The sequence below is a fragment of the Neoarius graeffei genome, chromosome 11 (assembly GCF_027579695.1).
Source record: "Neoarius graeffei isolate fNeoGra1 chromosome 11, fNeoGra1.pri, whole genome shotgun sequence".
In the NCBI taxonomy this organism is placed as follows: Eukaryota; Metazoa; Chordata; class Actinopteri; order Siluriformes; family Ariidae; genus Neoarius; species Neoarius graeffei.
In genome coordinates this window covers 10,490,507-10,517,999 of record NC_083579.1, presented here as the reverse complement: position 1 = coordinate 10,517,999, position 27,493 = coordinate 10,490,507, and the positions used below count along the sequence as shown (strand labels likewise).

General features: G+C 42.2%; 1 protein-coding gene across 1 annotated transcript in view; it reads right to left on the bottom strand.

The window, feature by feature from the left end:
* The window catches only part of ccdc6a (coiled-coil domain containing 6a), a 48,610-nt gene that overhangs the window by 11,817 nt on the left and 9,300 nt on the right, over positions 1–27,493 (bottom strand). The window contains exons 2-5 of the mRNA XM_060933390.1: positions 19,468–19,617; positions 3,597–3,725; positions 2,996–3,099; positions 2,521–2,681 (exon numbers count right to left, since the gene is read on the bottom strand). Coding sequence (XP_060789373.1) covers positions 2,521–2,681; positions 2,996–3,099; positions 3,597–3,725; positions 19,468–19,617 — 544 coding nt within the window. The remainder of the gene's footprint in view (positions 1–2,520; positions 2,682–2,995; positions 3,100–3,596; positions 3,726–19,467; positions 19,618–27,493) is intronic.

The window sequence follows — 27,493 nt, the reverse complement described above, 5'->3', positions numbered from 1 at the left end:
TTGATATCTTTGACGATGCTTTATAACATAAAAAGTAATTCCCGATGATCCATATATTAATTCACGAAGGCGCCTATTTTACAAGTTATGATAAAAAACGTGGCTATCTGGGCAAATTTGACACGGCTGCAGCACCCAGGAGACGAAAGAGGAGGAGGAGGAGCTATATGACGTCAGCGAAAGAACCTTCCTCCTAACTTACCAGTTTGTTGTTGATGCGACAGGTGTTCAGTTTGTCATTATTAGTATTTTTTATATATAAGTGCTGTCAAGAGATTAAAATATTTAATCGCGATTAATGTCGCGACTGTCATAGTTAACTCGCGATTAATCGCAATTTAATCGCACATTTTTGTCACATGAAAAACCATTGTAATTCTCTTATCAGCATAAAAAAGTGGATGGGCTTGCTTTGTGCCAATGTTTTTTTTTTTTTATTGCAGCGCATAACACGTCTTGTCACAGCCACTGACATCCATAACTTCCATATTAGCTGAGAAAACCAAGGGATGAAAAATAAAGTGCATATCACTGTGAAAATAAAAAAAATGTTTTATTTTACTCTTCATTAGTTTCTTTTGAAGAGAAGTATTTGCCATAAAAGAAGAAAAAAAACAGATAAAAATAAAAACGTTCATCATAGTGTGGCACTGTATTCTCTAATTCTCACTGCTTATAACTACACCTCCCCGGTGGAGATGAGCTGGGAAACTGAAGACTGAAGGAACAGTATTGAAAAGTATTTTTCCAGTCTCACCTGTGAAAGGTAATCCCATGTGATCTCGTTTGGACGGTAAACCTGTTGGTACAGTTAAACGCAGCGCGCGACAAGCCTCAGCAGGAACTACGGGTGACTCGCAGGGCCAAATTAGAATTTGCGTTAACGGCACTATTTTTTTAAAATCGCGTGAAATTGAGATCACGTTAACGCATTATTATCGCGTTAACTTTGACAGCACTAATATATCCACAAGGATGGGGTAAGTTTATTCAAGTTTCCCAGAGATCCCGAGCTGCATGCGAAGTGGGTGAAGCAAGTCAGGCGCACTCGTGACAAGTGGGAGCCCTCACCAACATCCGTCCTGTGCTCTGAACACTTCGATTTGGATTGTTTTGACACCCTTCCCAGCTTAAAAGAATCTCTTGGGTGTTCAGTTCAGCACAGACGTGTGTTACTACCATCAGCAGTGCCTACAGTATTCCGGAGGGGGTCTACTAGTAGCTATGCCGGATCCAAAGACAGTCCTCCTGTCAGAACATGTGTTGTGAAACGACATAAGATAAAGGTACGTAGAGCTATAGATTCTACATGATAATCATAAACGTAATCATAAAGTCGGTGTGATATCAGTCATGTATTTCCTTGTGGAAGCTTGCGGCTTTCATGTAACTGCCACCTAGCAACGAGAGGCAAAGGGTAAAGAGGGTAGGCTATCATAGATTCTATTCGGAAGAGATCAACACAATTCTAGACTCCCAGAAGAGGAAGAGCTAGCACTAGAGAGTTCACCGGCGTTTTCATGCGCTATTTCCATTGAGTAGAACCGCAGCGTGTTCTTCCGCTGACGTCACAGCATGGCCGCGAGCCACGGACCCAGTTTTCTTGCGCTGTGCAATTAAAAGTTGGATATTCGCGTAACAACAGCTTCTTTTCACGTAATTATAACAGAAATCTAACATGTTTGCCATGTTGTATAGTTTATTTAAGAAATTGCATAGAGTCATGTTCGTGTCATCAGCCCTTTAAATTGTGATATAACGTAGGCTATAAGGCACGGTTCTAACATACCTTACACATTGGCCTAGCGAAAATAATAATTGTTGGGGCGTCTGCTGATTTATTAGCTATAAATTTAGGTCTAATTACTTCTGACAGTCTGCAAGCATTGCACCGTCGGGTCTTCAAGTCTGGATGAAGCAGAGGAGCGGGCTTTCCGGGGTTTATTTTTTCTAACATGCTCTATTTCTATATGTCCAGGTTTGAACTAAGATTTAATTTAATTTAATACAAAACAGAAATGGTCAGACACAAGCACGCCAAGCACATGGGAATGTATTTTGCCAATTTTGACAGCGCGTGTTTTTTTAACGCCGCACCGTAGACAGCGAACGTTTAAACACGATCAAACATAGGAAATGAACGACACAAAGCATGGCTCAAAAACAAAAGTTAAATAAACCCTGCTGATAGTTGATGGTGTTGCAACACATCAGTGTTATAACCCAATCTCTACCCAACCACCCGTCATTTTAATTCTCCTCGGATCAGCACCGACCTCACATTTGGCCTTGGGAGAGTTGTTGACGGAAATCCGTCACACGACAGAAAACTTTAATCCATGTGTATAAGTTTCGGTATTGTGTTTTTGGTTACGACCCCCGTGATCCCTCGTCTTTGTCTTCCTTCCGCTGTCCTATATTTGATTTTAAGCAAGTAACAGCCTTCAGTACAAACCAAAAACCCTGAAGTGCATTACAGTGAGAGTCGGATCGTAGGCTGTGTGTGTGTGTGTTACTCACGCTGCAGCTCGGTGGTGCGCAGGCTGCGCTTCAGCCTCTCCACTTCGCTCTTCAGGAAGCGGATGTGCCGCATCATGTTCTCAGGGGAGTCGATCTCCATGGAAATATCCCGCGGAGAGGGCGGGGCCGACACCGGCTGGTCCAGCTTCTCCTGCAGGATCCTGACAAACACAGCAGAGGTCCATCTCTCAGACACTCCACACACACAACGACCAATACCCACAATTCACCACAGCTGGCACACCGACCTGTTCACTAAAACTCCGCCCCTCATACAAGTGACTGACCAATTGTAACTTATCTGCTCCTGGTCTCAGTGAGATTTGGGCTGGTGCCAGGGGTGTAGTTACAGATACAATGAAAAGATTGGTGAAGGACTGAAATGGATCCATTTCTTAAAAAGACGCGAAGTCTTGAAAATCCGACGCACCACGAACAGACACAACTTTCACCACCTTACACCTTGGATCCAGACCTTTTCTCAGCCTCCAGCTTGTCCATGCGCTTCCAAAGCCGGTTGACCAGCGCCTCCTGCTCCTGCTCCAGTGTGTTCTCCAGGTCGATCTTCTCACGACGCAGCTACACACACACACACACACACGATTAGCAATGTGAGAGTTTAAATGACAAGACTGCTTCAAATCCACATACTCTAGAAAGCTCTCAAGTAGAAATGTGAAGTTAAATTTCACACGGTTTCTACATTCTGTGAAAACGTCAGTGCTAAAGGTTTAACAGTAATAATATACACGTTGAAGTTTTTTGTAAGGAGACATTTAACGTTTATGGAAGGAGTCTCCAGTGTCGGCACTTTGTCAGACAAGACGGTTTTCAGGAGAGAGGTGTTTTTTTTTTTTTGCTTTACAGTTTCTCTAACATTTTTGTTTTATGTACAATCCCCAGCATTAACTCTAACTATAAACAGATAAAAAGGAACTTAATCAACTTTAGGGCAGTAACTCTGCTTGTACTTGGGCAGCTTCACACGACATTGTTGCTTTTTGCCTATACTAGCATCTTTTATAATTATTTACTTGTTGCTTCAGTCGTAGCGTAAACACCTCCCCCAGCGTTACCTGCTCTAAGGTCAGCTGCTTGGTGATGGTGTCGTTCTCCAGCTTCTTGATCTTCTTCATGAGCTTGTTGACTTGAAACTCTTGCTCCTGCTCCAAGTGCTGCTCCAACTCTGCTTTCTCATGCTGGAGCTACAGAGAGACGAAGAGAAAACCCAGTGAAAATTGTTCCTACCTGAACAACTGTTTGACAGCGAAAATGCAGACAGACAAGGAGCTCAATCTCCAACACTGACCCCCCCCAGCTTTGGTTTGCAGTGCTGTATCCGTGTCCCAGATTATTATTGTTTTGAAAGCTAGTCAGCAATTTTATCAAAAGGTCACATCAAATGCACCCCTTGTCTCAGCATTCGCTTTAATTACAGCCACACCTCCGAATCATAGACCAGAACCTACAAATATAAGTGTAGGAGGAGGAGGAGTGTTCTGTACCAACAGGAACATGATTGACACATCCTGTCCTGATTGGCTGGTCAGATGATTTGTGCTTTCCTTCTACACACCCTGGGTCGTGACAAAAAGACAAAAGATTCTCCCTTTGTGCAGATCCATTCATCCAGCTTATTCGTCCGTCTGTCCGTCCCTCCCTTCCTGTTCATCAGTCCCGTCATGTCATCCATCCATCCATCCATCCGGGGGAGGGTTGGGGGTTGTGTTGTATACAGGCATAAATCCCCAAAAAGGATCAAGTTTTTCCAGATACCCCTACCCAAGGTCTACCTGTTGTACTCTGGTCTCTCTAGCAAAACAAATCTTGATAATTAAAATTACCTCATTAAATAAAAAAGGTATATAAATGAGGAAATATCTTGGAAGAAAATTCATCCCATAGACTTGGCAAGGAGCACTGAAGACTGGAGACTCTGGAGACTCATGGTGGCCTCGCTACTAAGGCCCTGTCCACACGGCAATGGATTCAGGTGAATCTGATAAAATTGTTTATCGTTTCGGCCTGGCGTCCACACGGCACCGGCCTTTTGGGTGCCCCAAAACGAAATCTCTTGAGAACGGGTCCCAGAGTGGAAAAATCTGGCAACGGCGCTGTTGTGAAGTCGTCTGGATGAGTAGAACGGATTTGTTTACGATGACGTCACAACCACATGACTGAGTGCTTCACGCCGGGTAGAAGTGTAACGAACTCGATGCGAGTTGTCAACAAATCCTATAACTTGGTTCAGGAAACGCGCTTACAAAATATTTTCACTGTGAATATTGTGTAATGGTGCAAAGTGAGAGAGAGAGAGAGAGAAGCCCTTAGGGCAGAGTCTTTAGTTCAAACACTGCAGAAGCAGTACCAAACCGCGCACCGCCTGTGCGCTTTCCAAAAACAAAAACAATCCCGCCAGCAAAAATAATGGAGGAAAAAAAAAAAAAAAAAAAAGAGCGATCTCACCTCTTCAGATGTTGGTTTAAGTCCGACAATACATTCCTCAAAAAGGGCGTAGAAGAAAGTAATCCATCAACGTGTAGCATTCAATTTATTCCGGACCATTAAAGAATTCTGGAGGATATCAGAATGTTGGCGTACCGGCTTCCATCTACCCCCGTTCATTCCTCTTTCCGCGTCTTTCGTTTTACGCTACTGATTAATAATCAAAACTTTATGTGGCTGATGCTACAGAAGGGGTTTATGCGCATGCATGTACTACTTCTATTGTTCTGGTGTCTCCGATGGGACCGTCTTACAGCGCACGTAGAGGTGTGACATGTGTATTGCATCGTTTTCAGCAAGCGTTGCGTTGCCATATGAACCTGAAATTTTACTGATCCGTTGCCCATGTGGACGGGATATTTAAAAAAAAAAAAAAAAAAGTCTCGTTGCCGTTGTCGTGTGGATGTAGCCTAAGACACTTTGGTTTTAATCTGTCGCCCATCTGTACCACAGCCTCTCGTACCTTACTGCTTGATTCTGTAATTCACTCACCTCTCCACTTTCTATATAAAATGTTCCTGCTCCCTGCCTATCGCCTGGGGCAGCTGTTCCTGCTAAATTACAAACAAAGGAAATTTCCAAATAAAAAGACTTTCATGAAAAGTGTTATACTGGAACGACTGAGATTTTAAATGGCATATGAACCATTTATTAGGTCGAATTAATTTAAAATTCTAATTAGAAAGTCGGAGAGCTTATTTCTTCCTGTAACGCGTTTCACTCACCTCTCCACTGCCCATCACTGTTTTCATTTGTGTGTTGAGTGAAGCAGTACAGTAGTAGATGGACTGTGCTCGTTTGAAATAAGGTTTTAAAAAAAAAAAAAAAAGGCATTTTCTACAGCTAGCTAACTTGATGTTGACAAAGTGATATATTCCAACATGATCTCACAATGAATATTCGTAACATAACGTTAGCTAACTTAATACAGAGCGTGTCTGAAGACACCACTCACTTTTTCTTTTTGGGTGGGGAGGAGGAGGAGAGTTGTTTGTCCTCCGTCTTTTGCTGCTTGGGGGACTTGGACATTGTTGAGCACATGAGAGGACAGCGAAGCAGACAGGAGAGCCACAGCTTGAGCAGGGGATGTTTCTGCATGGTCCCAGTGCCTGCACTCTCCTGTTTTTGAGCAGGTACTCTTTCCACATGGTCCTAGTGCCTGCACTCCTGGTTTACAAGAAGGTAGTACTTGTGTGCCCTTTTGATATCACAGAGGACATTGCTATTGTAGCGCAGTTACAATGGTGCTCAATAGGAGGGGAGGAAAGAATTCCTCCATAAGGGACAACCTTCAGGTTTTGGTATTCACTCCTGAAAATAAAACAGCAAGAGCTTTTTTTTTTTTTTTAAAATACACTCACCATTTTCCAGCAACGCTCAACATAAATCCAGCATAGACACTGATGCAAAAACTGGATTCAAAGTCCCAGGATGCAATGCTGCTATATGAAGAACTTGCATAATGGTATATATTCAGCGAGACTAGGTGATGATCTACAAGATGAGCAGCATGCTGACGGTGCTATCAGCATGACCCTTCGGAAGCCAATCTGTTTGAGTCAAGGGTATAGATTAATAATAAACTTTATTTAAAGATGGAGCCAATTTTTCATATCATCTCTAGCCGCTTTATCCTCTTACAGGGTCGCAGGCAAGCTGGATCCTATCCCAGCTGACTACGGGCGAAAGGCGGGGTACACCCTGGACAAGTCGCCAGGTCATCACAGGGCTGACACATAGACACCCATTCACACTCACATTCACACCTACGGTCAATTTAGAGTCACCAGTTAACCTAACCTGCATGCCTTTGGACTGTGGGGGAAACCGGAGCACCCGGAGGAAACCCACGCGGACACGGGGAGAACATGCACACTCCACACAGAAAGGTCCTCGCCGGCCCCGGGGCTCGAACCTGGACCTTCTTGCTGTGAGGCGACAGCGCTAACCACTACACCACCGTGCTGCCTGGAGCCAATTTAGCACCGCTAATCTTACATTGGGCCATCTGATGATAAATATACAAAATAAAAATAACTCAAGAATACAAAAACAGTAATGTACATACAGTGGTGCTTGAAAGTTTGTGAACCCCTTAAAATTTTCTATATTTCTGCATAAATATGACCTAAAACATCATCAGATTTTCACACAAGTCCTAAAAGTAGATAAAGAGAACCCAGTTAAACAAATGAGACAAAAATATTATAGTTGGTCATTTATTTATTGAGGAAAATGATCCAGTATTACAAATCTGTGAGTGGCAAAAGTATGTGAACCTTTGCTTTCAGTATCTGGTGTGACCCCCTTGTGCAGCAATAACTGCAACTAAACGTTTGCGGTAACTGTTGATCAGTCCTGCACACCGGCTTGGAGGAACTTTAGCCCGTTCCTCCGTGCAGAACAGCTTCAACTCTGGGATGTTGGTGGGTTTCCTCACATGAACTGCTCGCTTCAGGTCCTTCCACAACATTTCCATTGGATTAAGGTCAGGACTTTGACTTGGCCATTCCAAAACATTAACTTTATTCTTCTTTAACCATTCTTTGGTAGAACGACTTGTGTGCTTAGGGCCGTTGTCTTGCTGCATGGCCCACCTTCTCTTGAGATTCAGTTCATGGACAGATGTCCTGACATTTTCCTTTAGAATTCGCTGCTATAATTCAGAATTCATTGTTCCATCAATGATGGCAAGCCGTCCTGGCCCAGATGCAGCAAAACGGGCCGAAACCATGATACTACCACCACCATGTTTCACAGATGGGATAAGGTTCTTGTGCTGGAATGCAGTGTTTTCCTTTCTCCAAACAGAACGCTTCTCATTTAAACCAAAAAGTTCTATTTTGGTCTCATACGTCCACAAAACATTTTTCCAATAGCCTTCTGACTTGTCCACGTCATCTTTAGCAAACCGCAGACAAGCAGCAATGTTCTTTTTGGAGAGCAGTGGCTTTCTCCTTGCAACCCTGCCATACACACCATTGTTGTTCAGTGTTGTCCTGATGGTGGACTCATGAACATTAGCCAATGTGAGAGAGGCCTTCAGTTGCTTAGAAGTTACCCTGAGGTCCTTTGTGACCTCGCAGACTATTACACGCCGTGCTCTTGGAGTGATCTCTGTTGGTTGACCACTCCTGGGGAGGGTAACAATGGTCTTGAATTTCCTCCATTTGTACACAATCTGTCTGACTGTGGGTTGGTGGAGTCCAAGGCCCTGTCCACACGGCAACGGATTCAGGTGAATCTGATAAAATTGTTTATCGTTTCGGCCTGGCATCCACACGGCACCAGCGTTTTGGGGCACCCAAAACAAAATCTTTTGAGAACGGGTCCCAGAGTGGAAAAATCTGGCAACGGCCCCGTTGCGAAGTCATCTGGATGAGAAGAACGGATTTGTTTACGATGACGTTACAACCACATGACTGTCAGTGCTTCACACTGGGTAGAAGTGTAACGAACTCGATGCGAGTTTTCAACAAATCCTATAACTAGTCCAAACACTGCAGAAGCAGTAACCAAAACCACGCACCGCCCGTGCGCTTTCCAAAAACAAAACCAATCCCGCCAGCAAAAATAGGGAAAAAAAAAAAAGGAGCGATCTCACCTCTTCAGATGTTGGTTCAAGTCCGACAACACATTCCTCAAAAAGGGCATAGAAGAAAGTAATCCATCAACGTGTAGCATTCAATTTATTCGGGACCATTAAAGAATTCTGGAGGATATCAGAATGTTGGCGTACCGGCTTCCATCTACCCCCATTCATTCCTCTTTCCGCGTCTTTCGTTTTACAATACTGATTAATAATCAAAACTTTATGTGGCTAAAGCTACAGAAGGGGTTTATGCGCATGCGTCTACTTCTATTGTTCTGGTGTCTCTGATGGGACCGTCTTACAGTGCACCTAGAGGTGTGGCATGTGTATTGCATCGTTTTCAGCAAGCGTTCCGTTACCATATGGACCTGAAATGTAACTGATCCGTTGCCCATGTGGATGCGATATTTAAAAAAAATAAAAAATAAAAAAATAAACACTCGTTGCCGTTGTTGTGTGGATGTAGCCCAAATCTTTAGAGATGGTTTTGTAACCTTTTCCAGCCTGATGAGCATCAACAACACAACACTTTTTCTGAGGTCCTCAGAAATCTCCTTTGCTCGTGCCATGATACACTTCCACAAACGTGTTGTGAAGATCAGACTTTGATAGATCGCTGTTCTTTAAATAAAACAGGGTGCCCACTCACACCTGATTGTCATCCCAGTGATTGAAAACACCTGACTCTAATTTCATCTTCAAATTAACTGCTAATCCTAGAGGTTCACATACTTTTGCCACTCACAGATATGTAATATTGGATCATTTTCCTCAATAAATAAAATGACCAAGTATAATATTTTTGTCTCGTTTATTTACCTGGGTTCTCTTTATCTACTTTTAGGACTTGTGTGAAAATCTGATGTTTTAGGTTATATTTATGCAGAAATATAGAAAATTCTAAAGGATTCACAAACTTTCAAGTCCAACCGTATATAATACCAACAATTATAACTGCCTCAAAAATACTTAAATTGAAAACAGTATTCATCCTCAATTCAGCTGGTAAGCGGTTGTAGACCATCGTGCCATTATAGCACAGTGCTCATCTTCTCACATTTAACTTTGCGTTTGGAACCCACAAGTTGTTGTGTACAGTACTTGTTCTCTTGGTAACTTGACTTGAGGTGAAACATGTCACACAGGTACTGAGGAACTTTTGCCGCTTTTCCACTACCAACGCGGCTGAGTTGGGCTGAGCCGTGCCGTGCTGAGTCGGGCTGTTGGAGTTGCATTTCGACTACAACCGCACTGAACCGTGCTGGCTGGAAGTGGGTGGACACATCGGGTGGAGTTAGCGAAAGTGGGTGGACGTCAGGTGATGTCGTTAGGCGGCGCAAGCAGTGACATCAGTGAGCTTTTAAGCGGTAGTCTCACGACCCGGATAGTAAACAATAAACATGGAGGACATGGAGTCGTTAGTGTTGCTGGTCTTGGTGCTGTGGCTCGTTGTCACCGACAACGCCAACAGATACTGGCAAGAGCGTATAGATGAGGCGAGGCGCATAAGGCTTCATAATTCTCGTAATTCTCCTTCTTCCGGGTTTACGGTGTTTACAGATCCCAGCGTGCTCGCGGGGCGTGTGTGGACACTCCTCCTCACCAATCAGTGCACAGGGGAGTGTCTGCTCAGGCCCCCAGCCTCACTCAGCTCTGTTTGGCTCGCTTCAGCCCTACTCCAAAACCGTGCGAGTTCTGGGGGCTGAGCAGGGCTGAAGCGAGCCGAGTCGTGCTGTTCTTAGATAGTCGAAACGCGAGCCGTGTCGGGCTGAAGTGAGCTGAAAAAGGGTAGTGGAAAAGGGCCATTTGTTGTGAAGGGCTTTGTAGGCCATAAGTTCTGAAGGATGCCCTTTGTCGAATTGGAAGGAGGCCAGTGGCTTTCAAGAGTGGGGTAGATGATGCCAACTTTGGTTTGTCGTAAGTTATTCTTAAATGCAGTATTCTGCAGTTTATGAATCCGGATCACGTGACTCGACATTCCCCAAACGGTAATACAATAATCGATGTGTGGTTGCATGAATGCTGAATAATAGATTAGGTGCCAATTCAAAGGTAAAAATTCCTTTATCCTTCTTAGCAAACAGATACCTTTACTTAGTGATCTAGCCACACTGTCAGTGTGAGATTTCCAAATAAGGTTTTTATCAAATCGTCCATAGATGAGGAAGAAGTCAGAGAGCTGGACAGATCGAAGGACTAAAGTTGTTCTGCATCGCCCTCTTTAGGTAGAGATGAAACATCACCATCGACAGGAAATCGAACGGCATTGTGGGTGATGTAGGAAACCGTTAAGTCTAAACAGACCAACATGTCAATGAAAGAAGCTGGAGGTAGAAATGCTGACATGGTGCATTTCTTCCTTTACAAAATAAATCTTAATATTCAAATCTTCCAGGGTGGATTTTTCCTTTAAAGCACTTCTGCGATTTGGACAGAAGGTCTGGTTGTGATCCAGACAGTGCGTCACTTCATGCCAAGCCACATATGGTGGTCACAATGACTCACCGTTCCCACTCAAACACCCAGCATTCTGTTGGGTACAGCCGATCCTTTACAAAGCCGTGTTGTTTCGGTGAACGCTGGACTGTTCGAGATGTGCCACTGGGCTGGGCTATATGAGGAATCGGTTTAGGATTACTCTTCACTGAAGGAATTGTGGGAAGACTAATAAAGATCACACATGAGACTTGCGCAACTCGCCCTCAGAGTAGCTAAATGTTTACAGAGGCTGATAGTTGTTTAAAGTAGCTGCAGGCTTCCAGAGGAATTGAGACGACGTGGCTCTCCTTTGACATTAAAGAAAATGGACGGTAAAGGAGATGTGTGGAGTGTGTCGTGCATCAGGCCTTCGGTTACTCATCCATCATGCAGAGCGTCAGTAACTAATCCTCCGTCATACGCACCCGCAGGCCAAGTGGACTCTCCAATTACCCACCCTTTCCCAAACACCCACACCTCCCCCACAACACGTGTCATCTGCTCTGCTCGAGTGTAGTCTGACTCACTCCGAACTCGGAGCACTTGCCCCTTTTGTACGGAGATTTCAATTTCCAGTAGAACCAGGCCCAAAAACAAGCCATGAACATCACTGACTCATCCTCAGCTGTGGGCGAAAAAGGAAAAAAAAAGTGTAGAAATGTATGAGACTGATGTTCAGATCCACTCGGGGTAGAAACTGAATAACACCAGCTTTTTAATTGTAGTTGGAAAAGCTTTTGTGGTAGCTTTGCTAAGGGAGAAGGGGGAAAAATAAATCATGCATACCGTATATGAGGGGGGAAAAAAAAAAAGTCAAAATAATAAAATAAGTATCCCAGGCATCTGGACAAACTAATTCCATGTCTGGGGTGTTGGTAGTTTATTCAAATGTTGCACATATGAACATGATGCTCAGGTGTCTGAACATTTTCAGCCAGACAGCGTACACGTTTTAACAGAACACATTCCAGTTGCTTCATGTTTCATGGTCGAGTGAGACGCTCTTAGCTTTTTAACCCTCTGGGGTTGAGAGCTTCTCTGGTGAAGTTCTGCAGGTTTAGAATGAGCAGGTCATGTATTTAGATTAATATTTTCGAATTATCATACAAGCATGATAAAAACATAGACAAACATACGTTATATATATATTTTTAAAATAACCTAAATTAGAAGAAACAAAACTTGTCACCTTACTCAGTCACACCAGAGTCGGAGCGCTGAGCACGCACTTACACATTCATAAAAAAAAAAAACCCAGGGCTTTGAACCAGTTCAAGGAACGAAAACGAAAACTTTTTCTATTTCACATGGAACAGAAACGAAACCAGAAACGTTATTATTTATGTTCCGGAACAGAAACGCTTATTAAAAATAATGGTAACCGGTTAATACCGGTTTTTATTTCGTTCCTCAAAGTTTCCGTAGCCTACAAATAAAAAAGTCATTCTTCTCCTGCGCAAGTTTCTATGACCCGCTGGGGTTCACTTCCTGTGTGACGTTTGCTGACTGAATGGAGAGAGCGGGAGGGTGGACTACTATCACGTCTCCACATCTTAAATAAGAGGTAAATATTGCAGTCTATCGTTATTCAAAAACGTCAATTTCAAACACGATATCAATATATTTGTCCACGTTAATGAGAGGCTCGCGAACATTAAGTGACGTTAACCTCTGTTAGCCTATCAATGCATAGGGCCTGACTAGCCTTTGGTAACACACTAAACGAATTCTCTTTCATTTTTGGCACTTTTTCTGTTTGTGTAGATGGGAAGACATACTGAGAATCCAAATCGCCAACATTTGAAATAATAATTGTTTTGAATTATTTCTTGTCTTATTTAATGAAGGTTGTAATAGAATTAGCCTACATTTGGCTTAAGCTGGATGAGACAGAGACATAATTTTATAGCCATTTGTTAAACAGCTGACAGGGAACGTAATTAACCGTTCCGGGAACGAAATTTTTTTGTTCTAACCGGTTCGGGAACGTCTATTTAATGGTGGAACCCAAAACCGGAAACGTTAAAATTCCGTTTCTGTTCGGAACGAACCAACAGGGAAAAAAATTCTGCTTCAAAGCCCTGAAAAAAACAAAAAACAAAAACACACTATTCGTATGGTAACGGAATGCTGATCATTTTGACGCGTTCGATTTAGATTGGTTTCTCTTTCGTGGTGGGAACGCTCACCGTAAACAGGATCAAATCTGTCAGACATAGTTTAGGCTACATGTTTGGAGGTAAAACTTGAGATGGCACGTGGATTTGATGCTCAGGAGGCGCTTCAGGGCAGCGGTTCAATTCAACCTTGAGAACTGTGAATGATGAGCGGTGCCATTTTGATCTTCGACTCGATCCAGCCGAAGATCATCTCGAGTAAGTGTAAATATTTCGACTTCTCATGAGCATATCAGTTGATGCGTGTGTGCTGTAGTGCATAATCTTTGCGTGCTTCTTGAGTAAATAAAATATATGTGCACCACCACTCGTTCGCTTTCTTTTCTTCTTCGTCTTTTTTGCCCCTTTTCCACCAAAGCAGTTCCAGGGCTGGTTCGGGGCCAGTGCTTAGTTTGGAACCGGGTTTTCTGTTTCCACTGACAAAGAACTGGCTCTGGGGCCAGAAAAACCGGTTCCAGACTAGCACCAACTCTCTGCTGGGCCAGAGGAAAGAACCGCTTACGTCAGCAGGGGGTGGAGTTGTTAAGACCAACGACAACAACAAGACCGCGAAAGATCGCCATTTTTAAGCGACGAGAAGCAGCAGCTGTACAAACGCGAAGTCATCCATTATTATTATTATTATTGTTGTTGCTGCTTCTTCTGTGTTGTTTTTGCTTCAATATTCGCGCCAAGGTTTATGCAAACGTAGTGACGTAACTGACGTATACAACGACGTAATGGCGTGGCTTCCCTTAGCACAACGAGCTATGGAAGAGCAAACTGGTTCTCAGCTGGCAAGTTGAACGAGTTGTGAACCAGCACCAGCCCCGAACCAGCCCTGGAACTGATTTGGTGGAAAGGGGTATTTCTGGTGCTCTAATGATTTCGGCATGCTCCGATTTTGTTCTCAGTTTCAACAAGTGTAAGCAGTGTTTTTTGTATTCAGTACAAGTTCAGCTACAAAAATATCTATGTAGTGTCATGATTGTACTTAAAAAAAAACAAACAAAGAAACATGCTGTAAAAAGCAGTTTGTGTGTGTGTGTGTGTGTGTGGTGACAAACTTGTGCTGAATACAAAGTCCCAGGATTTTGAAAATACTACTTAAATTTGTTGAAATTGACATTCAAGCATGCCAGAATCATTAGAGCCAGAAAAGACCCTCAGTCCCCAGAGGGTTACAGAGAGCCACTACTGCTGCCCAGAGTCCATGTCACAGAGTTTGTTTATTTTATCGCATAGTTTGAGGTTGGAAGTTAAGGACAGAACTAGAGGAAAATATTTTACTGTTTGTTTTGTTCACACTGAATAGGCCATTTGCAGGAATTGGTCACGTGTCAATTTTCCCCATAGCAACAAGCCCGTGGTGGGCAAGCTAACTCGACATTCCTTGACAACCACAAGAGTTTGACTGGCGATGTGAAGCAATCCATTTCTATAATGGCTGTTTTTACCTTTTCTACTGTCTTTGATCCGAATTTTCATGTGTACTTGGAAAAAGTTTGTGGTTTTAACTTCTGTCGTAAGTTAAAGCGAATCATTGGCCGTAAGAGAGTGTTTTTTGGACTCAAGTTGGTCGCCGGCGAAAGAAATTCACTTGCGAAATGGCGGATTGCTCAGGTATGTTTATAACATTTCTTTTCTACCTTTATTATTCGCTTAATGCGTGAAGATTCTTGAAAATAAATACAGATATATCTGTCAATGTGTTTTTAGCTAATAAGAAGCAGATAAAAAAAACTTTTACAGCCAATGATTCGCTTTAACTTACGACAGAAGTTAAAACCACAAACTTTTTCCGAGTACACACGCAAAGTCGGGTCAAAAAAAAAAAAAAAAAAAAAAAAGTAGAAAAGGTAAAAACAGCCATTATAGAAATGCATGGATTAAAGCAAAAAAAAAAAAAAGACTGAAAATTTACAGGGGGGGTTATGGGTGGATTTCGATGAAATTCTGAGAATGGTTAACTTAGAACTGATAACTTTATCAATTAATTAATGGATTAATATATTCAATTTATTGAGTGATTCTTCACCATTGTTCATTTTTGAGATAAAAGCACAGACACGATCAGCCATAGATGGACTGACCTCCGTTGAGGTGAGACTTGCTCCTGGTAAAGAAGAGGTGTGCTGAAGACCCCTTACATTGGCCTTGTGGCTGGCTTCCAGTTGATGGCGTGACAGCACTTTCTTTCCATTGCTTCCGTATATTATTTTTTTGTGGCAAACCACACGAACCGTAGTCTTCTAGACATTTTGACTGTTTGGGGCATTGAACGCTGGTGTATGATTTTCAGGGAATAAAGTTTAGCGCATGTCGGAACATCATTGCGCTCGCAGCCTCCAACTCCTCAAGCGTCCTTTAAATTGTGATATAACGTAGGCTATAAGGCACGGTTCTAACTTACCTTACACATTGGCCTAACGAAAATAATTGTTGGGGCGTCTGCTGACTTGTTAGCTATAAATTTAGGTCTAATTACTTCTGACAGTCTGCAAGCATTGCACCGTCGGGTCTTCAAGTCTGGCTGAAGCAGAGGAACGGGCTTTCCGGGATTTATTTTTTCTTTTTTTTTTTTAAACATGCTGTATTTCTATATCAGAGATGCCTACACCAAATTTTGAATTTCAGTATTCTTTAAAACATTTTTCAGTATTTTGGAATGACTTTCAGTAACATTAATTTATGCACATTTCTATTATAAAGAGGTGTATATACCAATATGTTTAACATTTAAATTATTAAAAAGAACTGTTTTGTGTGAATTGAATAAACAAAACGCGAGCAGCCATCTCAACTGAATTTCCACTCAACAAATTTCTAGAGCATACAATTTCTCACATTTTTCTAAATACAATAGTGTTCCCTGTTTGCAGACATTACGGTTGACTACCAATCATTGGTATTGAATGTAACTCCTCAAAAGTATTATATTATATTGCCTGGCAAAATGTTCTACCTGTTAACAGAGTCTAATAAAATTAAAAAAAAAAAAAAATGTCTTATTTCATGCCAAAGAGAGTCCGACATTGTTATCTTAATGTCCCAATATATAAATACTTCAGCATAATGCTTCAGAAGAGACATTGAATAAAATGACATTTATAATTGTATTTAAAACAGTGGAATGATCAATTTTTTGCCACAATCCCAACAACACTAATCATAAAATTCTGTTTTTGATCATACTACATGTACATTTGTACTTGCAACACTGAAAAGACTTTGAATTAAAGAAGTACAGCCAGTGTTTGATATTTCAGTGAATAAAAATCAGACATGTAAAAAGAAACTGAATAAGTTTAACTCACATTTCATGGCACTAATTGGCAAGTTCAACTCCAAGCACAGGTCAACCATCACCGCTTCAGCACGGGTCACGTTCCGTGTCTTTTCATCCACAGATTTCGTAAAAAACTGCTGGATACCCCCAGATTTACTTTCCACCTGACTCGCCATTTCAGCATACTCCATACGTTTTTTGGCGTTGACATGCCGCGTGCAGTCATCGCGACCACCATGAGTGATGTTAATGTCAGTTCTACACAGTTTGCAGTGCGCGTATCCATTGCCCTTTTGACTGGGTGTAATGCACGGCCATTCTACCGTATCGAAAATAGCGCGAACAAATGTGCGGAATTTGCGCATGTCACACACAGCATGTGCGGTTGTCGTAAAAATAAATAGCCGTGAATCACGCATGGATTGAAAAAGTCGCTTGGACATTTAAAAACAACTCACTGGAATTTAAGACTTTATAATAATTCCGTACAGAATAACACTGTTTGCCGTAACATCGTATTTACGTAACTTTCCCGTACAAAATACGGCCAATCCGTACTAGTAGGCATCTCTGCTATATGTCCAGGTTTGAACTAAGATTTAATTTAATACAAAACAGAAATGGTCAGACACAAGCACACCAAGCACATGGGAATGTATTTTGCCAATTTTGACAGCGCATGTTTTTTTTAATGCCGCACCGTAGACAGCGAACGTTTAAACATGATCAAACATAGGAAATGAACGACACAAAGCATGGCTCAAAAACAAAAAAAAGTTAAATAAACCCTGCTGATAGTCGATGGTGTTGCAACACAGTGTTATAACCCAATCTCTACCCAACCACCCGTCATTTTAATTCTCCTCGGATCAGCACCGACCTCACATTTGGCCTTGGGAGAGTTGTTGACGGAAATCCGTCACACGACAGAAAACTTTAATCCATGGAAATGGATTGCTTCGCATCACCAGTCAAACTCTTATGGTTGTCAAGGAATGTCAAGTTAGCTTACCCACCACGGGCTTGTTGCTGTGGGGAAAACTGACACGTGACCAATTCCTGCAAATGGCCTATTGTGCTAAATCCTCAAAATTATTAAAAAAAAAAAAAAATTTAACACTGCTTTATTATTATTACCATTTTTTTTTTTTTTATACAGTGGGGGAATAAAATACCCACAAAAATTATTTTTGCTGTGTCCGGCCTTATCCTTCCTGACTTGGCCACATACATTTGCATAAAGCAAGTATATTTGCCCACGCCCACTCCACGAAAACTCTTTGGCTACGTTCACACTGCAGGCTGAAGTGACTCAAATCCGATCTTTTCACTCATATGTGACCTGTATCCGATCTTTTATTGACAATATGAACGACACAGATCCGATTTTTTCAAATCCGACCCAGGCCGTTTGGATATGTGGTCCTAATTCCGATTCCTATCCGCTCTTTTCATATGCGACTTCAGTCTGAACTGCCAGGTCGCATTCATCCGACTTACACGTCATCAACAAGCCACAAACGTCACTATTCTGCGCTGAAGTAGGCGGCGGGTCTCTCAAAAAAAGTTACAACAACATGGCGCATAATCACGGGCGCAGATAGAGGGTGGGACAGGTGGGATTCGTCCCACCCAGATTTAAATTCACCTCGTTCGGTCCCCCCCACTTATAGGGAGGAAAAAACGTCTATGCTGTCTTTCTTTGCATAAGGCAAACCTCACGGAAAAATCAAAAGACTAATTACCATTCGGTTTATTGAGGTGCACAGCAGTGTATACATAGTTGCAACAACTCACATAAAACAAAGACTGATATTCGGTTGGTTGAGCTGCGCAGACTGCACAGGTTGCGAGCTCGAGCTTGGTTGCTATGGTTACTAACAACAAGTTTGATAGGCATATCGGGGTTGGGGTTGGTTTGCTGGCAGCTTTGTCCCCCCCAGTTTTTTGTCCCTCCCAGTTCAAAAAACGTATCTGCGCCCCTGCGCATGACATCAATGCGAGGGACGCTTCAGGCTGTGAAGGTTCTGAATCTTCTCAATGGAAGGACGCAGAGGTTAGGGAGCTGATTTCCATTTGGGGGGGATGCAGCTATTCAAGCTAGATTGGATGGGTCATACCGCAACCGGGCGGTTTTACTTCCGTAAACACTGGCCATGCTCACTGCGTGTGACGTCGTCGTATCCTGCAATGCGCATGTGGAACACTTTTAGGTCGCTTTTCGTTCATACTGAGGATCACATACAAGTCGCATATATTTGTTAATGTGAACGACCTCACAAAAAAATCGGATTTCACAAAAAAATCGGAATTGAGCATTAAGCCTTGCAGTGTGAACGTAGCGTTTAAGGTACATTTAGAACAGATTAAAAACGTGCGATTAATCATGGGTTAACTATGGACAATTATGCGATTAAATCACAATCAAATATTTTAACAGATTGACAGCCCCGGCTAGAACATTTGAAAATTTCGCACATACAGACAGTTTTGCACTGCAGCGCTCCCATATCACACACCACTGTTTACAGCAGAGCAAAACTACACGACATCCGGCACCATTATCAGTGTCGGATAAAATCTACAGCTACTCAGATTCATCCTGAGTATTCACTCATTCTCCATCCATCGACATTAACACATGACAAGATTAGATCACCACATCAGGGATTAAATTACATCATGTTATGTACAGGAAGAACAGAAAAGGTCTGGAGGCAAATATTGCATCTCAGAGGATCTCTTTTCACTGAATCAGCACGTGCAGAACCTAAACGCGATAAATTAACCGAGCTGTCAAACATTCAGTAGCGTTTGGGTCATTACTCGGCCTCAGCCAGCCTTGGGGTCGATTCGACAAGTCTGTGGATCTTTTTCTTCCAAATGCTACCCCGCGATCATAAAAAATCTCCCATCTGACGATTTACCTGCATGAGTTTCCGGGACAGGTCGTTAGTAAGGAACTCCTCCTCTTTCTCATAGTTCACGGCGAGCGCCTCCTTCTCTTTCTGCAGAGCCTGGATCTTCTTAAACAAGGTGTTGGAGATGAACTCCTCCTCTTGCTCTGCTCTTGCTTGCTGCACACAAAGACCACATAAAAAGTTATTCCACAGAATAAAATAAAAATACACTAAAGAAATACATACAGCCAGTTAGGCTTGGGAACAGGATGTCGCAATTCAGCATGACGGTTATCTGGTCAGACAGATAGCCTAGCGAGCAGACGACATTTTATTTACCTACATTAGAAGTAACTAGTAGGGCTGTAACGATACACCCAACTCACGATTCGATTCGTATCGCAATTTTTGACCCACGATTCGATACGCCCACGATTTTTTTTTTTAAATGTTTTTTTAAAAGTAGTAAATTTGACTTAACATTTACTTACTTACATTAACTATTTAATAAATAATTCAGACCACTGCAGAGAATGAGTAATATGTATGCAAAAATGAACAAATGTATATCCAAAGATTGTTTTATTTCTCAAAATAATACTGTTGAGCCGGAAGCTCTGTTTTTTTCGGTTCTGAAAAAGTCATTTTTCCAAATCGTGTAAATCCGTTAAGATTTTTTTTGGGGGGGTGGCTCTCTCACTGTCTCACTCTCATAGGGCCAATGATTTTCTGTGATCGCGGAAAACAGATGGAAATTACGGAATTTTTATGGTGAAACATTGCTCGCGTGTCAAAATGTAACTGCCGCAGAAGGCTTCCGCCCAAGCAGACATGCCTTCAGTGTTGCCAGATATTGCTAACGTTTTCCACCCCAAAATATGTTCAAAACCAGCCAAAAAGCACCTAAACCTGCCCAATCTGGCAACACTGCATGCCTTTCCGGTCAAGTGATTGTGATTGGCTTGTGGCACACCTAGCCAGCCAATGAGCTGCTTGTTTACAGATTCGCTCCCCGCGTCGCAACCAGAATGGCGACCGCTTAAAAGAAACGAATGCTCTGCCAGTGGCAAGTGTGGACGTTGCGTGACTCGCAGAAGATTGTCGCAGGTCGGCGAAAAAATGACTTACTAATAGATATAAAAAAATAAATAAATAAAAAGTAATTTAAGTAAGTTTAAAATGTAATTTAAATAAAAAGTAAAGTATTCATAAATTGAAGTTTGGAAGCGCCTCTGTTTTTGGGCTGAGGAGAAGTTTGAAAGGGTGTACCGCGATTCTGCCTTCTTGTATCGCGATACGGATCGTGGCTCTGCGTATCGCGATTTCGATACGCATATCGTTACAGCCCTAGTAACTAGCATGAGCTAGTTAGCTTTCCTTTCACAAAACAGCCCCAAATCACCCCCCCCAATTTGTTTGTGAAATCATGTGCAATATCCTTAGTTCCTATCATGCCCCCGTAACTTGCCAAATCCGTGCTCTTCTCTTTTTAATCCACTCGCCCAGTCGGACACGCAGCAAGATGGTGTAAATATGGAGTTCACTGAAACTCTTGAGACGGACCATGATCACAGCACACATTTAAACATTCGGGATTGGACGATGGGTTCATTTCTGAAGTGCAAGCTTCACAGCAAACTAGGGCTGTGCGATATATCGAATATACTCGATATATCGCGAAAATTCTGTGTGCGATACATAAAATTATTATATCGTAACTATCGAGTATTTTATGGTCATCTTCCGACTTGCGTTTGTTTCGTGTTTAAAACATTTCCCGGTGGTTTTCTCTCTGTCCCTCAGGCAGTAACGCGAGAGGCTGCCTAAGGGTAAAGAAAACAATAACGTCACGCACTCGCCAACCAATCCCGGGCGACATCTCGGTGCTGAAAGGAACTTCCGGGAAGATTTTCTAGTTTCGGTTGTGTTGCCAGATTGAGCGGTTTTAAGTGCATTTTGGCGGGTTTTGAACATATTTTGGGTTGGAAAACGTTAGCAGTATCTGGCAACACTGCCGGCGGGAAGATTTCCTGGTTCCGGTTTACAGCGCTGACTCAGTTCGTGCAATCGCTGGTGTTGCATAGGCTACCGTGTAAGCTCTGGCAATTTCAGCAACAAATTACTTCCTAAAAGAACTAGTAAGGGGTCAGTCAACTGGCATTTTTTTGGATATCGCGAGGAGGACGTGGAACAGCAAATGCCAGTTCGTAAAGTGTGTGGGGAAAAAAAAAAAAACACCTGTCATCACGAAAGGCAGCAGCACAACAAATATGTTCCATCACCTGAAACTCACCCGGTACAGTATGAAGAGTCTCAAACTCCGAACTACTTGTCCATGAGCTAAACCCCCCCACAAGCTAAACAAATGACCATAGCGGCCTCGTTCTCCAAAGCCACCCCATATGAGAAAACGAGTCAGAGATGGAGAGCTATAACGGATGCGATCACTAACTTCATTGCCGAAGACATGATCCCAATTAGTATAGTGGAAAAACCAGGCTTCCAAAAATTACTAAACACACTCGATCCCAAATATGAATTGCCTGTTCTCAGATGTTTTACAGAGAAGGCAATACCGGAATTATACACATCTGAGAGGCAGAGTCAGAAAACATTCAGTTCAAAAGTGTGCAAAGAGAGAAATGATGTTTTGCAGATCTCTCTCTTCTCTCCCTCAATCTCTCTTTCTATTGTGAATGTTCCAGTGGTTCTCAGTAGTCAGGTTAATAGCTTGGAGATCTATTTTTTTAAATAATTTAATGAATGAGCACTTTTCTTATTTAGGCTAAATGTCTCTCAGTCACTACGTTTACATGCACATAGAGAGAATCGAATTTCTGCCTTTGCTCGACTGAAATCGAAGTTCAAAATGCCATGTATACACCTTAATTCTGCTGAAATTGAACCGAACTTGATTTCTCGGAATCGAGCTACACGACCTAGTTTATGCGATTTCTGCCGAGCTACTTTGTGCATGTATACCCTATCGAGCTAGTTGTCGAGCTACTTCCGGAAGTGACGAGACCACAAGTGGTAAACACAACAGCCTCGGTCGGCATGACAACGAATCATGACAATGGCATGAATCTTTTCTTTTTGTGGCATTGTTTGCACTGTTAAAATTTAGCTCACTTACTGTATCACCAAATACATCTGTACAGCTGTTGCATAGCTGTGAATTGTGTACATACACAAATACAATGACTTGTGTGTGTGTGTATATATATATATATATATATATATATATATATATATATATATATATATATATATATATATATAAGTCCAACATCTGAAGAATGTCAATAAAAACAAAACAATTGAACTTTTTGTGTGTTTATTAAGACACAAGTTAAATTGTAAGCAAAAAAAAAATAATTTTTGTAAGCAAAAAATAGACTTTAGAAAAATATTATTGTGCAAAATAAGTTGTCTTACAAAACAGTGGTCTGCGCCGGACAGTTTGTAGCCATAGTCTGTTAGAGCAAGCCTAACAGCTTGAACACGGAACTGCTAGTGTTGCCAGATTGGGGGTTTTAAGTGCATTTTAGCGGATTTGAACATGTTTTGGGCTGGAAAACGTCAGCAGTACCTGGCAACACTATAGCTCTTCTTCATGACGACAACCGGAAGTGTACCAACACGATGGGGCGTGTAGCGCCACGTGTGGCTCGGGTGCACAATAGCCCGATTTCACTTGTGCATGTAGGATTGGATTTCTCTGGCACCCTTTGCTCGATTACCAACAGCAGCTCAATTTGGACGTGCATGTAAACGTAGTCAGTGTTGAGCTTGGACTTTATTGATTTGAGCTCTGAGCAGCTCTGTATTGTGTTGCCCCTTTGTTGCAATTTTCAAGATTGTTTTTGCAGTTTGTGCCACATCTTTGTTGAATAAAAAGTGTCTTATTTCAACTCAATTGTGATTAATCACCAACATGAAAATTTAAAATTTGTTGAAAACCACCTGTAAAGTTAACCAAGAATGTTATTTAATCTGCAGGGATTGTAGTGAAAACAGTAAAGAGTAAAAGTTAGATTTCATGGGGTTCTTTAGAGGAGATTTAAATATATCGAGATATATATATCGTATATCGTGAAATGGAGAAAATGTATTGGGATATTCATTTTTTCCCATATCGCACAGCCCTACAGCAAACCCCAATAAACAACATCCAGTGTGTTACTAAAGTGTGTCAACTCAAACCAAACCAAATCACTAACAGCATCAGGGCATTCAACATCAGATCCAGTTTATTACTCATTCTCAGAGGAACTCGAACACAATACGCATGAAGGTTATGTTCTGGTCAGAAAATTTCCCGTTAGTGAGAGCAGACAGGAAATGACTTATGCTTAAATGATAATGCTTTTGTCTCTGACTGCAAGGAGGTGACTTATCACACAGGACCTGGGCCAGGAATACAGCACAGGACAAGAAAACTAATAAAAACAAAAACTTTCCTTTATGACATTATGAAATTCGCAGGACAACCCGATCTCAGTTTTTAGTTTTCACACCAGCTGCTAAAAACTTCACACTACCAGATACTAAAATCAACACAAAAAAAAGTGACTTAAATTAAAATTTTATTCCTCTTATACCGTAGTCATTTGCCAAAATGACTTTTTTTAACCCATTAAAGACCATCAAATGTTCATCCATTTATAGATACATGTTCTGTTAGCAAACATCCACAAAAGTTAGTTCCTGTTGTCACTTACTTAAGAAACAAAATCCAAACCCTGGCAAGAAATTTACACAGGAAATTTGGTATTAATAAAAACATGGAGATTTAGAAAAACGTTTGCTGCATCCTCATGTTTCTGAGCGTGTAAATTTACACAAGAAGTCTAACTACTGTAGCTCTCGAGTTCAAATATATACTTTTGCCGCTTTTCCACTACCAACGCGGCTGAGTCGGGCTGTTGGAGTTGCATTTCGACTACAACCGCGCTGAACCGTGCTGGCTGGAAGTGGGTGAACACATTGGGTGGAGTTAGCGAAAGTGGGTGGACGTCAGGTGATGTCGTTATGCGGCGCAAACAGTGACATCAGTGACCTTTTAAGCGGTAGTCTCACGACCCGGAGAGTAAACAATAAACATGGAGGACATGGTGTCGTTAGTGTTGCTGGTCTTGGTGCTGTGGCTTGTTGTCACCGACAACGCCAACAGATACTGGCAAGAGCGTATTGATGAGGCGAGGCGCATAAGGCTTCAGAAATTCTCGTAATTCTTCTTCTTCCGGGTTTACGGTGTTTACAGATCCCAGCGTGCTCGCGGGGCGTGTGTGGGCGTGTGAGGACACTCCTCCTCACCAATCAGTGCACAGGGGAGTGTCTGCTCACGCCCCTAGCCCCACTCAGCTCGGTTTGGCTCGCTTCAGCCCTACTCCAAAACCGTGCGAGTTTTGGGGGCTGAGCAGGGCTGAAGCGAGCTGAGTCGTGCTGCTCTGAGGTAGTCGAAACGCGAGCCGTGTCGGGCTGAAGTGAGCTGAAAAAGGGTAGTGGAAAAGGGCCATAAGTCTACAAATTGCAGGTCTGAGACTAAAAGTACCACCATTCAGAACATTTTGTGAAAACATGGTCACTTGACTGGCATGAATTAAAGAAAATGAAAAAATAAAGGAAAGAAAGTGAGTCAGCATGAACCCATAAACTAAGACAAACAAGAGCGCTCTAAGAGTACAACATCCCCCGCTGGCAACTCGGCCATAACTCTGGTAAAATGCAACTGAATTGAACAAAATTGCAATATGCATATTACTAACATGTAACAAAGAATCCTGCCAAGTGTCCTGAAATTCACCAAAAATTGCGAGAGGAGTTGATTTCAGAAGGCGAGTACCCTTCCCAGGACGGACGGACGGACAGAGCCACGACATAATCCTCCTTTGGGCCTTTCGGCCAGCAGGGGATAAAAATTGAGAGGGAAGTTGATTTAGAAAGCAAGCACACCTTGATGAAATTACCAAAGTACAAGTTTGTTCATTTTCAAGGGCATAACTGTGGTAAAATTTGCTTGAATTAAACAAAATTTTAATGTGTTGTCTAATGGCCCTTTTCCACTACCCTTTTTCAGCTCACTTCAGCCCGACACGGCTCACGTTTCGACTACCTCAGAGCAGCACGACTCGGCTCGCTTCAGCCCTACTCAGCACCCAAAACTCGCACGGTTTTGGAGTGGGGCTGAAGCGAGCCAAACCGAGCCGAGTGGGGCTAGGGGCGTGAGCAGACACTCCCCTGTGCACTGATTGGTGAGGAGGAGTGTCCTCACACGCCCCGCGAGCATGCTGGGATCTGTAAACACCGTAAACCCGGAAGAAGAATTACGAATTACGAGAATTTCTGAAGCCTTATGCGCCTCACCTCATCTATACGCTCTTGCCAGTATCTGTTGGCGTTGTCGGTGACAACAAGCCACAGCACCAAGACCAGCAACACTAACGACTCCATGTCCTCTATGTTTATTGTTTACTATCCGGGTCGTGAGACTACCGCTTAAAAGGTCACTGATGTCACTGTTTGCGCCGCCTAATGACATCACGTGACGTCCACCCACTTTCGCTAACTCCACCCAATGTGTCCACCCACTTCCAGCCAGCACGGTTCAGCGCGGTTGTAGTCGAAATGCAACTCCAACAGCCCCGCTCAGCTCGACTCAGCCCGACTCAGCACGGCACGGCTCAGCCCGACTCAGCCGCGTTGGTAGTGGAAAAGCGGCATAACTGTCATATAACAAAGCCTTTTGCAGAGTTTGGTGAAATTCCTCCAAAAATTGAAAGGAGTTGATTTCAGAAGAACGTACACCCTCATGAAATTGTCAAAAGTACAAGTTATTTAATCAAGGGTCAAAACTCTGGGAAAATTTTCACAAACGAAATTAAATCGCAATCTGCGTATTAGCGTCATATAACAAGGCCTTTTGCCAAGCTTCGAGAAATTAGTCCAAAAATTGTGAGAGGAGTTGATGTCGGAACAGAAGCAAACCTTCATGAAATTGTCAAAGTACAAGGTTGTTCATCAAGGGCTGGAACTCTGGTAAAATGTGACCCAACTTAAAGTGCCATTCCACCATTGGATGTATTCTTTGGCATAAAATACAATATATTTTATGACATGACTAGACAGAGAAATCTTTTAGCTTCAAAATGATATATCAAACATAATTTTTTGACAACGACAAGTATATTAATTTTGCGACCAAAGTCACCTACCCTTTTAATTTCCGCGCGATAGTGAAACGTGATGTCATCGGCAGGTTCCCCTTCTTGTGTACCACGTCACGTGTGACGTGGCACAGATTATCAGCAATGGCAGATAGAACACAATTTCCACTTGTCGATTGCTGTGCCGATATTCACCATCGACCGTCTCCTTTGGGCATCACTTGCTATTTTCCTTCGCTTCTTTTCCGAAGCTGACAATCGCGTTCTATCCGCCATTGCTGATAATCTGTGCCACGTCACACGTGACGTGGTACACAAGAAGGGGAACCTGCCGATGACATCACGTTTCACTACCGCGCGGAAATTAAAAGGGTAGGTGACTTGTCACAAATTTAATATACTTGTCGCTGTCAAAAAATTATGTTTGATATATCATTTTGAAGCTAAAAGATTTATCTGTCTCGTCATGTTGTCATAAAATATATTGTATTTTAGGCCAAGAAAAAATAATTGTTTGTTTCCTATTACATCTTGTAAAAAAATAGGGTAGGTAGGTCTTTTTATTTTATTGTTTTTTTTAATCACACAAAATACCGGGTAGGTAGGTTTTTTTTTTTTTAAATAAATTTTAGGTGTGGGACAAACAGTGGCACATAGTGGGGAAGTGTCATTCTGTGACTCAACCATCCAGAACCAGGCCTAAGAAAACCAGTGAAGCTTGTGGAACACAGGATTCGGAGCCCATGGATAAAATATGGAGTGCTCGGACGCTTAAAGGAACTATAAACATAACTACAAATGTTGAACCTTAACTTTATTAGGAACACTATGTTGTGAACTTGTATGTTTAATATGAATACAAAGAACAATCAAAAACATCTTTA